At 47.4% G+C, this 14836-nt stretch overlaps 1 protein-coding gene across 7 annotated transcripts in view; it reads right to left on the reverse strand.

Moving 5' to 3' along the window:
• osbpl6 (oxysterol binding protein-like 6) overlaps positions 1 to 14836 on the reverse strand; it is a 46354-nt gene that overhangs the window by 20728 nt on the left and 10790 nt on the right. For 3 of the 7 annotated variants that reach the window (XM_018728964.2, XM_018728961.2, XM_018728962.2), the window contains exons 2-10: positions 11547 to 11791; positions 6304 to 6426; positions 5120 to 5173; positions 4577 to 4690; positions 4293 to 4466; positions 2633 to 2774; positions 2026 to 2129; positions 1419 to 1511; positions 279 to 314 (exon numbers count right to left, since the gene is read on the reverse strand). In XM_018728964.2, coding sequence (XP_018584480.1) covers positions 279 to 314; positions 1419 to 1511; positions 2026 to 2129; positions 2633 to 2774; positions 4293 to 4466; positions 4577 to 4690; positions 5120 to 5173; positions 6304 to 6426; positions 11547 to 11687 — 981 coding nt within the window. In that variant the 5' untranslated portion in view covers positions 11688 to 11791. Of the gene's footprint in view, positions 1 to 278; positions 315 to 1418; positions 1512 to 2025; positions 2130 to 2632; positions 2775 to 4292; positions 4467 to 4576; positions 4691 to 5119; positions 5174 to 6303; positions 6427 to 11183; positions 11198 to 11546; positions 11792 to 14836 lie in introns of those variants that run through there. The other 4 variants (XM_018728966.2, XM_018728963.2, XM_018728967.2 and 1 more) reach the window with 3 other exon arrangements.

The raw sequence follows: 14836 nt of genomic DNA on the forward strand, positions 1-14836 counted from the left end.
TAAGGCCACGGTATGTGCTGATAGGTATTGAAAGGTCCTGTACATTCAGAATCCCATAATTTTATGCCTCTTGTAGCAAGTAAAACAATAATTTACTATTGTTTATTAGAATTAAAATTCAAGAATTTGACTATAAAAATCGTAGAAATAATTTAGATTTTTTTTGGCATGCTTTTTTGCATACTCTTAAAAACAGTTTTATTCCCAGATAGACCAGACCCAGACTGAAGCAAGTGAGAATGCCTTGAGAACTGCTTTAAGCTGGAGTTCATGCTTACTTTAACACTTCTTGAACGTGGAGATGAGCGGAACACCTGTAAACAGTCAACAGGGTCAAACGGGTCGCGCAAACATGCGTGGAGCGAAGAAGCACGAGCAGACAGCAGTTCTTGGACTCCAGCACATAGAGTGAATATAAGCACAGGGTCACACACTGACATGTACTTATGAACCACCTGTCATTAACTGATCAACGGACAGAGAATGACAACGCAGACAAAGAGACGGACGTGGTAAAAGAGCACCTGCAACGTGTATCGGACGAAACAAAATATGTTTGTACCAGCACCAGCGAAGAATTTGACTTCACTTGCTGGAAACTGGCTGTGCTCAAAAGGCATTTCATTAACCAGTTAGACGAGGAAACGAGCGGATATGTCATCCCCGCTCTTCCGCAACATTTCCCAGATGTAGGACACTCGTGCGCCGCTTTGCTTCCACTCTTGGGTCCAGTTCGTCCCGGATAAGCGTTGCCCAGGTTGCGCAGGTGTATTCGCACTTTTCACTGGTGCTGTACATTAGAAACTGAACAGCCCAGTCCAAAACATAAAAGGGGGTGTACTTGCGTGTCTCCCACTACACACCTAAAACAGAATCTTGTGTTTAATCAACAACCACATCAGAGTAAATTCTCCCATAAAAAGCAAACCCAACGCGTACTGATGCGCTAATTAGCCGTGCCATCTTACAGACAGACCCAGGAATGAATATGTTAAATTCTTTGCCCAGCAGTAGCTAAAGTATCATGGCAGAAAATTGATTAAACCTCTTCTAACATGTGGATCGATGCCAAAAGCTGAAAGGACCATCTGAATGGACATAATGAACGTCCCTCCGGTTGGAGCGCTTCCCTTTCTGTTACGCAGTTAATAGCGATGGTGCAATTAACAATAATGGCCAAGTTAGTCAGCAGCACAAGCATCGCAAGCTGACTGTACAAAACCGGTGACACAGCACTGCGGTCATTTACCCATTCCTACATCACGGAGATCTCCGGAAGAAGATCTGACGCCTCTCGGAGAAAGAAGGCTTGAGGACGTACGAGGCCACGAGATAAGCGCAACCCCCAAAAACCCACTTGGCTCTGAGGCCCATCAAAGAAACACAGTAATTAATGAAATGAGGAAAAAAATGTGTACCTGAAGCTGCATTTTTGCATCTTTGCTGACACTTTTTGTTCTCCATCTTCTGCTTGTGCGCTTGTCTTTCTTTGATATATCTACACAATTAGCCTATATTGCAGATGAACAGAAACAGATGAGAGGTGGGCAGTAAGACAAACAAAAAGATAACTATTTCTGCATTAGAAAATCTAAAAGCAGCTGCTACAACTGTCCAAATGGCATTGCAATGCAAGTTATGAAATGAGAAATGTCATCAGCTCTTCGTCAGCGTGCGCCGGAGTTAAAATAAGATTATGATTTCAAAGTAATGGCACGTCATCAGAGTCCATTTGTGTTACTGGTGGCAGATAATGGAGCGAGCGCTAAATCTTCTGAGTCTGACTGAGCTGCGAAATTAATGGGTCTGACACTCATTTGGATTCAGCAGCCATGGGAACACAAACACATGAGCTGAAACTAATTATTTTTTAGGCCGCTTGCTGTTTCTAGCACTTGGCAGCAAGTTTTCTAGAGCGTGAGGGCCTCAGATGGGAATCTTTATAGACAGGCTAAACCGAGGCGCGAGACACCCGGCGCCATCCATTACGACGACAGGTTCCGGCGCGCCGGCAGAGAGCAGTACCTGCATGTCGCTGAAACTGGGCGCTGACTGCGTCCTCTGCAGGATCTCCAGGCTCTGCAGCAACCTGCTGAGCTCGATCAGGTTCGACTGGCAGTGAGCGAGCTCTGCAAGCAAACGGAGAAAGGCCGTTCTCGTCTTCAGTGCACGCCTGCCACCCAACACAGTCAGCACCCTGCGTAGGCTTCTTAAATTCAGAGCTTTGAGTAGCAAGGCAAAAAGGTTCCTTAAGGGCAGAGGTTCTTAGCCGTTTCTTGGTCACAGCCCCCTTCAAAGAATCAAATGAAAGATGAGGACCCTCCCTAGAAAAATGACCGGAACTAAATTCAGAGAAGATATTGCAGCGAATTTTTCAGTGAATACCGATTGCCATCGTACAGAATGATGCCCTAGATAATGTCATTATATTTTTCTTTTCAATTCATTTAGTGGGTGTTATTTTCAAAGCAAGGCTTTGTTTTGCTTCACAGTCCCCTGTAGCCCATTCACAGCCTTCCAAGGGGTCCACGGACCCCAGGCTAAGAAGCCCTGCTTCGTGGGTTCGGCACAGCAGTAGAAAGCGCCGGTTATTTCTCCTCTGCGTGGGGCCGTAAGGTGAGAGAGGACTCACCCTCCGCACACTTGTCCATCTCTTCCCACTCCTGTAACCAGGCTGCCACCTTGCTCTGCCCGTTGCTGTAGGAGGCAGGCAGACTGCCCGCGCTGCTGCTGGACGGCGCCATCGGCTGCCACGGCAGGCTGCTCGGCTTGGTCTGCAGGGGAGCGGGGGAGACCAGCATGCAAAGCAAAGGTAGCATTTCACTCGGCAGATGCACCAAATCAGGGCAACAGCGTGACCCATTTTGACTGCCTGCTTTTTAACTGGAACACTTCAAGTGACATTGAAAAGGAGCAGCAACGAATCAAATTCCACGTCGAAACAAAAATCGTGCAAAAACGCAAATATGTTTCCTTCGTCAGAAAGCATTCTTAGAGAATTTTACGTTAAAACTGGGTACATTCTAAATTAAAAAAAAATTTCCACGTGAAACGATCTGAAGCTGGATAAACGCCTCCAAATGAACACTCCGCAAGCAACGTATGTGCAAAAAGCAGTGGCAGTGTCACATTCTCATGCAGAAACTGTCAAACTCAATCGCACCATTTAACTGTCTTCTCGCACCCTGCTTTACCTCGATGTTGTCGTTGTAGCGTTTCATACGAGAAGATTTAAAATGTTTCCGCCAAACCTCTGGCTCAGTATTTTTATACAGGAAAACCGGCAGATGTAATCGCTACGTCTGCTCTTCATAAGCGTGCATAGTTTTATGAATGACCTAAAAGGAGTTCCATTACATTATTAATCTGCTTTAGCTGGTGCCATTATTTGGGGTCACTAATGATGCTTACAATTTTCCATAGAGCAAATTCAAGACCCAATTATGAAGGTGGCTTATTTCCAATGCAATAAAGGTAAAGCACTCTACTCATGGGTACAATATTTCAATCCATAAATCAGGCTTATGACAAATACCATAGATCTAAAATCTACTAAAAGCTGATTAACAGATGCTGCTTCAGTTGTCAGTATTGAAGTGAATACTTTGCTAAATACTTTTTTTTCCCCCCATTACGCAAAGCCCATCTCAGAAGCACAGTGATAATTCCCCACGGTAAACTAACCGGCAGGCCATCTCTTAAGGACACGGCCAGATTTGAGGTCTGACTGCACTTCATAACTATATCCAGCGTACGGAAATGCATTTCCCTTCCTGCGTTACAGCAGTCTCTGCCCACTTCGCTGCGTGGGAACAAAAGCAGGTCAGAGCAGCCGCAGGGTTAATGTGGAGAGGAGGCAAGGTCATGCAAATCAGCTTTACTCAAAACTACACGGCTTTTTCATGAGTCACTCTCATCTGGGGCTGCTGGAGTGCTGCTGCCCGGCTGTATCTGTTCTACCTCAGCAGGCCCTTTCAGGAAGCCCAACACACACGCACACAGGGCAATGGAAGCCAAGATCTCAACGGCCCTGCTAGAAAGCACACCCACGTGACAAAGTGGGAGAAGGTGACATCGGGATGTTCTATTTTGGTAGGGTGTAGCCCGAGAGGTTTTGCGTCCAAGCCGAGCAGCGAACCACCCAATTCAACTCCTCTCCGGCAAACCCCTGTGACTCCCTTCCTGAGCTTTTGGGAGATGTAAGGAGTTCCGGACAATGTCCTACACGCAGCCAAATCACCAAACAACAGGAGAAGCTCAAAAGGAAGGAAGAGAAAGGTGATGGGGCCCACCTTGGCTTCGTGGCCTGCCGTGGGGGCAGGCTGAGGGGATTCAGGGCGGCTGGCAGGTGGAGGGAAGGAGCGTAGCGAGGCATCTCGGGGTGACCTCACAATCTCATTCTGCCGGTATAGGCGATGATGTCGCAATTTGCACACCCAGGCGTCAAACACCTCCTGGGACTTGACCTGTAAGAGCAGTGAAGTGAAAAGGGGCATCGGAACAGGACACAAGGGGTAATGCCACCCACCCAGGGACACGCCCCCGTGTCCTGTTGCCCGGCCTGGCAGGCTCCCACCTTCAGGTGATAGATGTGCTCCTCTGTGTCCAGGTCGATCCGCCGGGCCTTCTTTTTGATGGACATGACAGACAATCCAACATCGATGCTCCCATGTAGTTTGCCTTTCTGAATCTTCAGGAAAATACACAGGTCTAGTGGATATAATTTACTGAACTGAAAGTGTCAGCACTTAAAAATACAAACAGTACGTGTCAATAAGTACTTATTTAAAATAAATAATAAAAAAAAAAAAAACATTTCTGAATGAAATGTGAGCACAAAACAGGCATTTCTTTGGTGTGACAATGAGATGATTTTTCTCCATGAGTACAAAGGCAATGCAAATACAACAAGTAAAAAAACTGATATCACACTTGAGATGTGCTGTAAAATGCATAATGTGCTTTCCTAAATTTCGCTGCATGCGTCTCTTAAAACATAACAGCGCACATGTGAGGGGTGCTGCGTTTGTTCAGCTGTAAGCCAGCAGCTGTGTGGTCCCGAGGTCCCTCTGCGGTGCTCTTTCACAAAGTGCGAGGACTGTGTCGTGGCGTTACTCACGTCAATGGGCGACTTCGTGTACTTCAGGATGCCATTATCTAGGACAAAGAAGCGCTGGGGAGGCAAAGACAGGCTCTGGTTACCAGGGGATGCATGACCTCAAGACAGGCAAGCGAGTTAACATCTTGTCAGCTGTTACAAACCATGGTAAAACTTGACACTGGAATGTGTGCAATTAAAGGTTTCAGTCCTTTACTTGGAATTTTGTCAGAACAAGTAAACACGTGTCACACTTGGCATTGCATCAATGTCATATTTTAGGAAACAAAATGATTCAAGACCTCTATGGTAAGGATGGGTTTACACTAAATACCAGCTGAGAACTGTCTTAATTACCTGCTTTCCGCTGTGTACAGCTAGTGCTTTTATGCTTTTTTTTTTTTAACTAGCAATTATATTGTCAATCACAAAATTGTGCTAAGATTATAATACAGAGTTTATAATAAAACAGTTTTGACCTGTCGACTTTTTTTTTTTTTTTTTTTAGCATTTATAGTTGATCGAGTGACCTTGTGACCATACGTTTCACTTTCACGGAACACCGATAAGATGAGGATCACGGTACGAACCCGATGTTCCAAGACATCAGTATTAAATTAATTCTTTCGATACATAATTATCACAAAATTACAGCTACAGCCAGGTATTTTCTCCTAACACCATGGAACCACTCTGACAACGTTGCAGCCTGGAACGGGAGTCCACAATAACACCCGTTTTACACCGTCACCATGTTTTGTGTACACCACACACACCGAAACCTCTATAACACTGTCACAAAGTCACCACAGTGCTGACGTCTACTATACCATCAACTGTTTTACGTCACTTTTCTTACGATAACCCAGGTGGGCCATTTTTCCCTCCATGTGCCACAGCATTTGGAGGTGTGGTTGGAGCAGAGAAAATGGAGCCCTCACCATTTTCCTGGGCTGGTGAGTGGCACTGACTTACCCATGGCTACGATTATGAGCAATTTACCGTCGCGGTGCTGACATAAGTCCAACTAAACCATAGCCTTATAATAAGGTCATGTTAACCGGGTGACGTGTTTGGTGCTGGTCATACCACACCGTGGAACGCTCGAGTTGTACGAGAGGCCTGATACAATCTGTGCAGCGCTGGTCATCCTGTGCTGTCAATATCTTGGACATATCGATGGCAGTCCCAGTCAGAGGTGCTACCTTGTGCCAGCCTTTCAGTGGCCATTTTCGCTTTTTCAGCATGAAGCCCTCGTGCTTGTCCGGCCTCTGGACGTTGGTTTGGCCGATTTTCAGCCCCTCGATTATTTCCCAGCTGTCTGTCTCCTGAAGGAGAATCAAAACATCAGGCAGTGAGTCAACAGATCCAGCTCCTTGCAGACAGGGCAAATGGGTGACAGCACATGCAGCCCACAGCGTGAACCACCCGCCTTACACGGGTCATGACATTGAGCCGTGATGTTAGACCCGTGTGACGAAACGGAGCGTCCCACGAGCGCCTGGAGGAAAACTTCCGTTTCACGAACCTGAGTGACCTCATCATCCTTTACTCGGTCAACATTTTCATTTATGAATGGATGGGAGGAGGTGTGCGAGTCATGTGAACAGCCCTACAATTCTGGTTGGCCTGATTGGGAGCGTAGTGGTTAGACCTGCTGGTCACAGGTTCGAATCCCATTTTCAACTGTAGTACCCTCGAGTTTGGTACTTGTGCTAAATTGCTCCAGTAAAATAACCCAGCTGTATAAATAGGTAGATAATTGAAAGTAGCTTAACATTTTAAGTCACTTTGAAGAAAAGCATCTACTAAATGAATAAATGTAAACGTGAAATTCATTCCTGTAAACACATATGACAGCAGCATCCCTTTACACACTGTGGCTTGGAGCACGGCAGCTTGGCAACACCAGCAGTATAACGAACTCCACTTGTACAGCTCAGGCAGTGTTGGCTACAGCTTCACATGTTTTCTGGGGGATTATGGGAGGTGCGCAGCTCCGAGGGGACACGCCACCACCATGGCTGGGCTCAGAGCATGGCCATAACAACCTGCTCACGCCTGTTTGGAGAGATAAGAAACCAGTTGTACTGTGTGCCCCTGTCAGTCACTCGCTTACTCACACACACACACACACACACACACACACACGCAGGACCATCGCCACTGCCTCTTGACAACACACACTGCGAACACTTTCGCGCATACATTTGTCTTTCAGAGAATTATTTCATACAGAATTGCAGCAATTAAACTATCATTTTCAGCAAGCTTTTACAATTGGTGTTCTTTCAAAATATTCAAATCTTAATTAGTTCTAGACATCTCTGAAAGGAAGGCGCCTATTTTCTCACCTCTCCTCCCTTTTATGCAAGACCCTGACAAAGTGTAATGTACTCACTGGATTTTTCTGAGATGTACGTCGCTTTAGAGAAAAGCGTCTGCTAAATGAATAAATGTAAATGCAAGTGAGATTTGTCAGTGATTCAGGCTACCGGCCCATACCTGGAAGGCAAAACAACACAGCTGGAGAGAGTTTGGCAAACAGGTTTAAATGACCAGTTTCATTTTTCTGTGGCAAACATTTCTCTTGGCCGATGCCGCCCTCTCCGGCAGTTATAAACCATTAAGGCCACGCTGAAATATATTCCCAGCATACAGATCCGAGTTCTATACAAGAGTGCGAATGCATAGCAAGCGAGCAATAGATATAGCGAATCCGTTGGCGTAGAGTGCGCACATTCTCCTTGCGTCTGTGTTTTTTTCGCAGGGTGCTCTGGTTTCCTTTTGCAGTCCAAAAATGTTTCAGATGAACTAGTGACTCCAAATTTCCTGTAATGTGCGTCAGTGTGAGTGAATGAGTGTGTGCGATTGCCCTGTGATGGACTGGCATCCTTTCATAGGTGTACCCTGTCTAACACCCCATGTCTCTGGAACGGGCTCAAGACCACCGGGGCGCCGCACTGACCAAGTGCTTATTCATGGATGGATGAACGGACACTGCAAATTTGATTTTCACATTTCAGCAGATTCAGCGTACTGCCAACGGACCGGTAGTACTTTCAGTGTGGTTACTGCATCAGCAGGTCCAGCTACACATCTTTATTCTTCTTCCCTGCTGCCTCAGTCTTATATGCATTCCCAGAATGTTTCATGCAGGAGCATGAGCAGCCCTGTGTGTCCACAATCCAGAGGTCACACATTACAGCAATAAATCATATCACCACAGGTACAGTCTGCACAACACAGGTAGAGGACAAATGCTCCCAGGAGGTGCATTAGAGGAAATCGGAGACTATAATTACAAACGCGGGGGGGGACAGCAATGGCATGTCAGCTACATTTCCAAGTGGGAGCACAGTTTTTCATCCTGCAAAGTGAGTGGGTCAAAAAAAAAAAAAAACCCCCTGAAAAGTAAGGAATACAAGTAATGTCAGGGATGCAGCCTTTGCTTTTTTTTTTTTATTTGTCCTGGACCACAAAATAAATAATAACTTAAATAGAAAAAAATAATTAAAAAAAGCTGCTCTAGCAAAACTCAAATTAGACAAGATACACAGTATAACCACTATCCTTCAAATCTTCTTCACATTATTAACTTATTATTTATTCATTTAACTGACGCTGTTCTACAAAATGACTTACAAAGTGGCATCTGTGCACGTACAATTACTTCCTTGTTTATACATCTGGGTACTTCCTACTGTATCGGTTCAGTGTAAGTGCCTTTCCTAAGGGTACTACAGCTGGGGGGGGGGGGGTTCAAACTCAGGTCCTCCAATTGCAGAGCAGCAGCTCTAACCACTACAGCGCCTCTGAACCCACAAACATGCCTTTAGAACTTCACCAGCACGCAAAACAGTGGAACGTTCACGTCTGAGAATGGTCGCCATGAATACGAAAGCTGGGCAGATTCACTGCAGAAAGTGCTCGGTTGAGTTCTGCCAAGATCCCTGTCAAACACCCACCATTGTCTTGAGTTCGGTGGGACACCCTTAGCATCATCATCATCATCATCATCAGTTCACCTCATCCATGAGCCACAGAACGATTCCTGCACCTCCTCCACTTTCTTCAGCCCAGTCTTGCCCACTGAGATACAGCTTGTCTCTCATTAAAGTTAAAAAAAGGATCAATGGCGTGATTAGCAGCGCACGCAGCCACGTGGCTGTCGAATCTCTGTGCTGACTGCCAGCGGAGCACAGGTCCTCTGCAAGCCCTGAGGACGACACCCTCGGAACTCCTCGACACGCCTCAGAGAGGACCGGCCAGTGTGGAAGAAGTGACATCTCCTCCCGCCGTCCGATATTAGCAAGACTGATCCAAGGTAAAAGATGAGACAATGCGCCACGAAATGCCAGCAAGTTGCCAGAAAGCACAAGAAACAAAGACAGCCTTTGCATCTGCACTGAGTGGGAGTGGAGCTCTTCTCTTCACAACATGCTGAGTTTGTGTGTGTGTGTGGAGAGGCTGATGACAGATGGGTGTGACACAGGTCGCCAGTTAACACAAGGCTTCGGGTGTCTCCCTGATAAGCGAAGCTGTTTCTGCACTCTCACCTCACCCAGGCACTGGGCACCACCTCACTGCAGAGGCTGAGCAAACATAAGGAAGAGCCTTTCCAACAGAGTACACGCACCCGACAGCGGCCCGATTAGCACGAGCACAAAACTACCCCGATGTCTGTTAAGCAGGAACCGGCATCCAAAAAACTATGTTCTCTAACATAGCGCCCAGATGCAGTCCAAACGTGCCATTGATCGGTTTTGCCACTCCTCGTAAACCAGCCTAGCCACCAGCCATTTTCTAAAGGGCAGCTGTCCCCTGCCCAAAGCCTCTTGACATGCCACGATGCCTGCATGGCGTCTATCATCAAACACTCAAGGTCACTTTGGAAGGGGTCGCACGCATGGCCGAAGCCCAGAGAAATAAGGACACCCACATTGATCTGCCTCTCGTTAAGGGCTCCCAGCACACGGCTCTTCCGCCACTCCAATGCCAAAACACTGAGCAGCTTATGGAGCTCTGCACCCAGGGTTTGGGCCTCATGTGGGGCCTGCCTAGCGGAGACAGCTTTATTGCATGTGATTAAGGTGCTCTCTCTCACTACACGTCTCAACTCCCGTGTCGAAGGTATCATTTTTGCCGGGCTCGGAGCCTCCCTGCCCAGCACTGAGCCAGTGCAGTACAGTGGGGGTGTATATGAACAGATTCTTTATCTACCTGCACCAATCAGAACACTGTGTGGGAGCCTGGGGACAGCTCTCCCACCCACTGCAGAAGAGATGGAGGGGAAATTTCCACTGGTGTGGGGAATTCACACCCATATCCTCAGTGGCAGGAATTCCGTTCAGCATCTTTATTACCGCAAGCAGGGGAGTGTATTGCTAGGGTCCCAAAAAAACACAGCCCTGCTCTGATACACCTGAAATGTAATATTTAAATCAATAAAGATGCTTTGTGGCTACAGCGCGGAGCCCTTCTCAGCAACGCCATTGTAAAAACTGCACAGGCATCCATCGGTGGTGTACTAAGACCCGCCACGCAGCAGAAACCACATTCACACCACATACACCGAAGCACGCACAAACCACGACGTAAACCTCACTCATAAGGAGTAAATAAAGACAACAGCGGCAAATCCGGAACAGGAAGGGTGTGTTTTAAACAATCCACTTGCCTACAGCCATTTTTACAAGTAGACACCACAGAGGAAATGCTAATTTAAAAACGAACCACTAACCGCTCTGATGGCAGGGCAATAAAATAAGCATGAGCCCCGCCCACCTCTGTGTCGTTGTGGAAACATGAGCATCTTACACCGTCCAACAGAAACACGGGGCACTTTAAATAGCTCTCATTGAGATCGACTGGACTGGTAAACGCGTGGCACTCCACACTGGTGTTGGTTGTGTTAACATTTACATTACATTTATTCATTTACCTGATGCTTTTCTCCAAAGTGACTTACAATGTTATGCTACTTTCAACTATTTAGCCATTTATACAGGTGGGTTATTTTACTGGAATAATTCAGGGTAAGTATCTTCCCCAGGGGTACTAAAACTGGAGGTGGGATTCAAACCTGCTACCTCTGGGGTCCAAAGACAGCAGCTGCCCCAGGCTCGTTTATTGTTCGCTTCCTTGATGCCATCAGCAAGAGCTGTCACCCATGGTTACGGGCAACGCAAATCCTATGAAGCTGCCTTCTGATTTGCTCTGCCGTTAATCATTCACGCCATGCCACCGGAAAATGTATGATGTCACAGCTTCCACGGCAGCGTCCAGTTCCTCGCAGGAACCCCCGCCTATAGGAGAGTTTCCAGAAGCTTAGGGTGAGTGAAGTGGCAAGAATGTTGCTCAGGGGCACCACGCGCAGAACGCAAGTCAGCATCTTCACGTTACAAGCGTGCGGAGCTTCTCTGGAAGTGTGCACAGAACGGCTCACCTGTCGACTATCCCGCTGCGATGAAGAGGACGACGAGGCACTCTTGTGCGTGGGCGTCGAGCTCTTGTGGATGGGCGTGGTGGTCCTCTCCTCCACACTGAGGGTGCGACCCTGGGGGCTGCGCTGAGGGTGGTGAGACATGGCCTCCCCGGGGTGTGGGTGATCTTTCCTCAACAGTTGCGGAGACAGCAGTCAAGGCACATTGTCCAGGTCACACACACACGACCTCCTCACGTCTTCCTCACCTGCAGCAAAAAGGAAGTGACATCACCAGTCAACCCACTTTGGATGGCACTGGTCAGCTAGCTCACCAACTGGGATGACGTTGGGTCAAAACTGCAACGAAGGAACCACGCATAGGACATTCAAATCCTAGCCCGGCAGAATCCTAAACACTTGTGAGCATGCTGACAGGGGACGTCACTTTGGAGCACTCCCCAAGTCTGCTCATTAAAAATTCAGCAGCATCTCTGCCACGACACGCTGGTTTTTACGAAGTATTTTTAGACACCTTGACTTGCAAAAGGCCCTTCCTTCTTCATTACACTGTGTTCTGGTGACTAGAGCTTGGAGCACCGCGTGTCAGATGTGTGCACCCTCCCGTGCAGACCCCCGCAAGCACACTCGGCGGTCCCGATCAGCGACCGGAGAGATACGTCTCACACGGGCTCAGCAGTTGAACCACACTGTCCCAACGATGGATGCCACTTTTTATTCTTCTCTAGTGGGTGTGAGTCGCACCGGTCCCGGGCCGTTACTGTCTCCATATCCAGCTTCACGCTCCAGGTTTCAGAATGAAAAAGCATAACTGCTTAATATCATTTATGCAGTGCAAATCCCTGCGCCCGGATGTAATAATTATTAGGGGTAAAGACTCGGTAAATTGTACAATGTGGCAGCGCTGACAAAGCCAAAGAAAGAGGCAATTCATTCGACTCTTCGTTTCACAACTCCGCTCACAGCGAATGAGTCACAGGGCTCCTTAATGGCTCTCTGCTCCACAGCAATTTAACAGCTCTTCCTGTTTGTTTAAAAAAAAAAAAAAGCAGCTGTCTTGGTGTGGAACCCCAGAGGATGCCGGGAACACGCCGTGCCCAGCTATCCCCAGGCACGCATGCCATCGCGACGCTGCCCATCCCCCTCGCACGGACCACAGGTAGTGCAGATGCAGGCTCTGACGTCCTCGTCCATCTGCTGCACTTCTGCGTCGCATTCCAACGCAGCCCTGGAGCTGAGAGGCACCAGCACTACCTGCTGTGCCGCCATGTGAAACAGCCAACAGAAAATCACCAAGTCACTGAGAACCAAGAACGAGACAAGACTTCCAGGAAGGAACTGAAAAGAATCTTAGCGCCCATACAACTGGCACTGAGGTCTACTGGGAAATGTTGCACTTTAAAAGTGAAATACACGGAGACAACGAAGTCACAGTGCTCCAGTACCGAAAGAAAATATTTGGAAACAAAGTTACAGGGAATGAAATATTTTTTGAAGACATCCTGATCTCACATCAATAAGCAGCCTGGCTGTGATTTCCAGCAGCGTTTGCAGGAAGCAGGAAGATCTACCTTCTGGGAGGGGCTGCCTTGACACTCTCCTCTGCCGTCTAGATGGTTTGGCTGACATTCAATGGATATATACAGTTCTGCTAACCTACTGTCTGCGGCGCCAGGATCAACAACGGCACTCAAACAGGTCGCCTCAGATGACTAAGGCCCTGGGACAGCTCCTGCCTTTCCCGAGCACCAGGTAATTGACACGGGTTTACACAGACTTTACACAGTGTGTCACACTCCACCCCAGGAAGCCACACATGGGTTAAACATGACAGAGCAGAAGAGCGAGCTTAAGTACTTATAAATTACAAAAAAGACCACAGCATATACATTTATTCATATGGCAGACAATGCACCCCCTCAAAGTGACGTACAACACAGAAAAACAGCAAACTGCATAACCGATGAAGAGCATCAGCCAGAGACATACGACTTCTGCAGCACAGTTGCTGCACATTAGACCGTAGAGTCGAGTCTGATGGGAAGTACTAAGATGAACGTGATGCTCATTTACGGAGCTGTCAGGAGATCAGGAGAGAATCGGTCTGAAAGAGGCGTTCTGAGACCTTTTTCCAATTTCAGAAGCGAGTCAGCAGTTCTGAGTGAACGCTCAAAACAAAATGCAGCTGGCAAAATATTAGCGTATAAAGGCTTTAGATTAGTAACCTGAACGTTGCAGAAGTACTCAGCGGGAATAACAATAAAAGCATAAACATTAATTACAACGAAAATGAAGCAAAAAGCCTTTAGCTGCAGAAGTAGGACGGCCCTTATTAGAACTTCTCTGGGTGCAGCACCGCAGTAGGACAAACAGGGCCACAGTTAACACTGTACACACCTGCTCACTCCGCCTGCCCAAGGCGGGCCTCGGTCACCATTGTGAGCGCACACACACACACACACACACACACACACACACATCTATTATTCATAGCATCCTTCTCCACAGTGTGCTCAGGACTGGTCCCATCCCTAACTGGGGAGCAAGGATGAAGCTTTCCTTTCGGACGACGTGCCCACTTTCACGGTCCGTAGCGAGCGAGCCGGAGCTTAAAACGGAGTCGGACACAGCTTACCCGAGGTCGAAAAACTTGTCCGCACCTTTTTCAACTGGACAGCAGGTGCGGCAGAGTTTGCACACCAGAGAAACACCTTTAGAGCGTGGCAGTCCAGAGGAAACGTACCATTTACTCTGCTTTGGTTAGCGGCAAGGACCAAGAATAACACTGCTGACAACTGGTAAAAACAAGCTGACTTTTCACTAAAACCGTTTTCCCAAAATGACAAGTACTTTGAGACTGTCTGGGTAACCCTAACCTGCCCTTGTTTATAGTACCTTTATGTAGAGAACAGCGCAGTCCTCACTTTACCCTGGGAACCGGCTCTGTGTTAACCATGTCTTTTTATTAACGCTGAGCCGAAATACCTTGAGGGTTTGCTTATTTACGCATATGCACCAATTCGCATTTGCCCGCTATATTTTCACTTAATTACATGCATGAGTGCCTCCAAACAAAACCTGAACTTTCTGGATGAAAAGCTTTTCTTTTAGAAAAGCGAGGGCAGGATTTGATTAAACGAGAATTTCACTGCAGCAGAGGGACATTTACAGAACCACGTTTGGGCTCACATATTTCCAAACGGAGCTACGTGTGCTGTACGTACCTGGGCATGCGCGTGAACACACACACACACACACACAGTCACACGCATGCACACGCACACAGGGGCTGC

Source organism: Scleropages formosus, chromosome 21 (assembly GCF_900964775.1).
Source record: "Scleropages formosus chromosome 21, fSclFor1.1, whole genome shotgun sequence".
Classification (NCBI taxonomy): Eukaryota; Metazoa; Chordata; class Actinopteri; order Osteoglossiformes; family Osteoglossidae; genus Scleropages; species Scleropages formosus.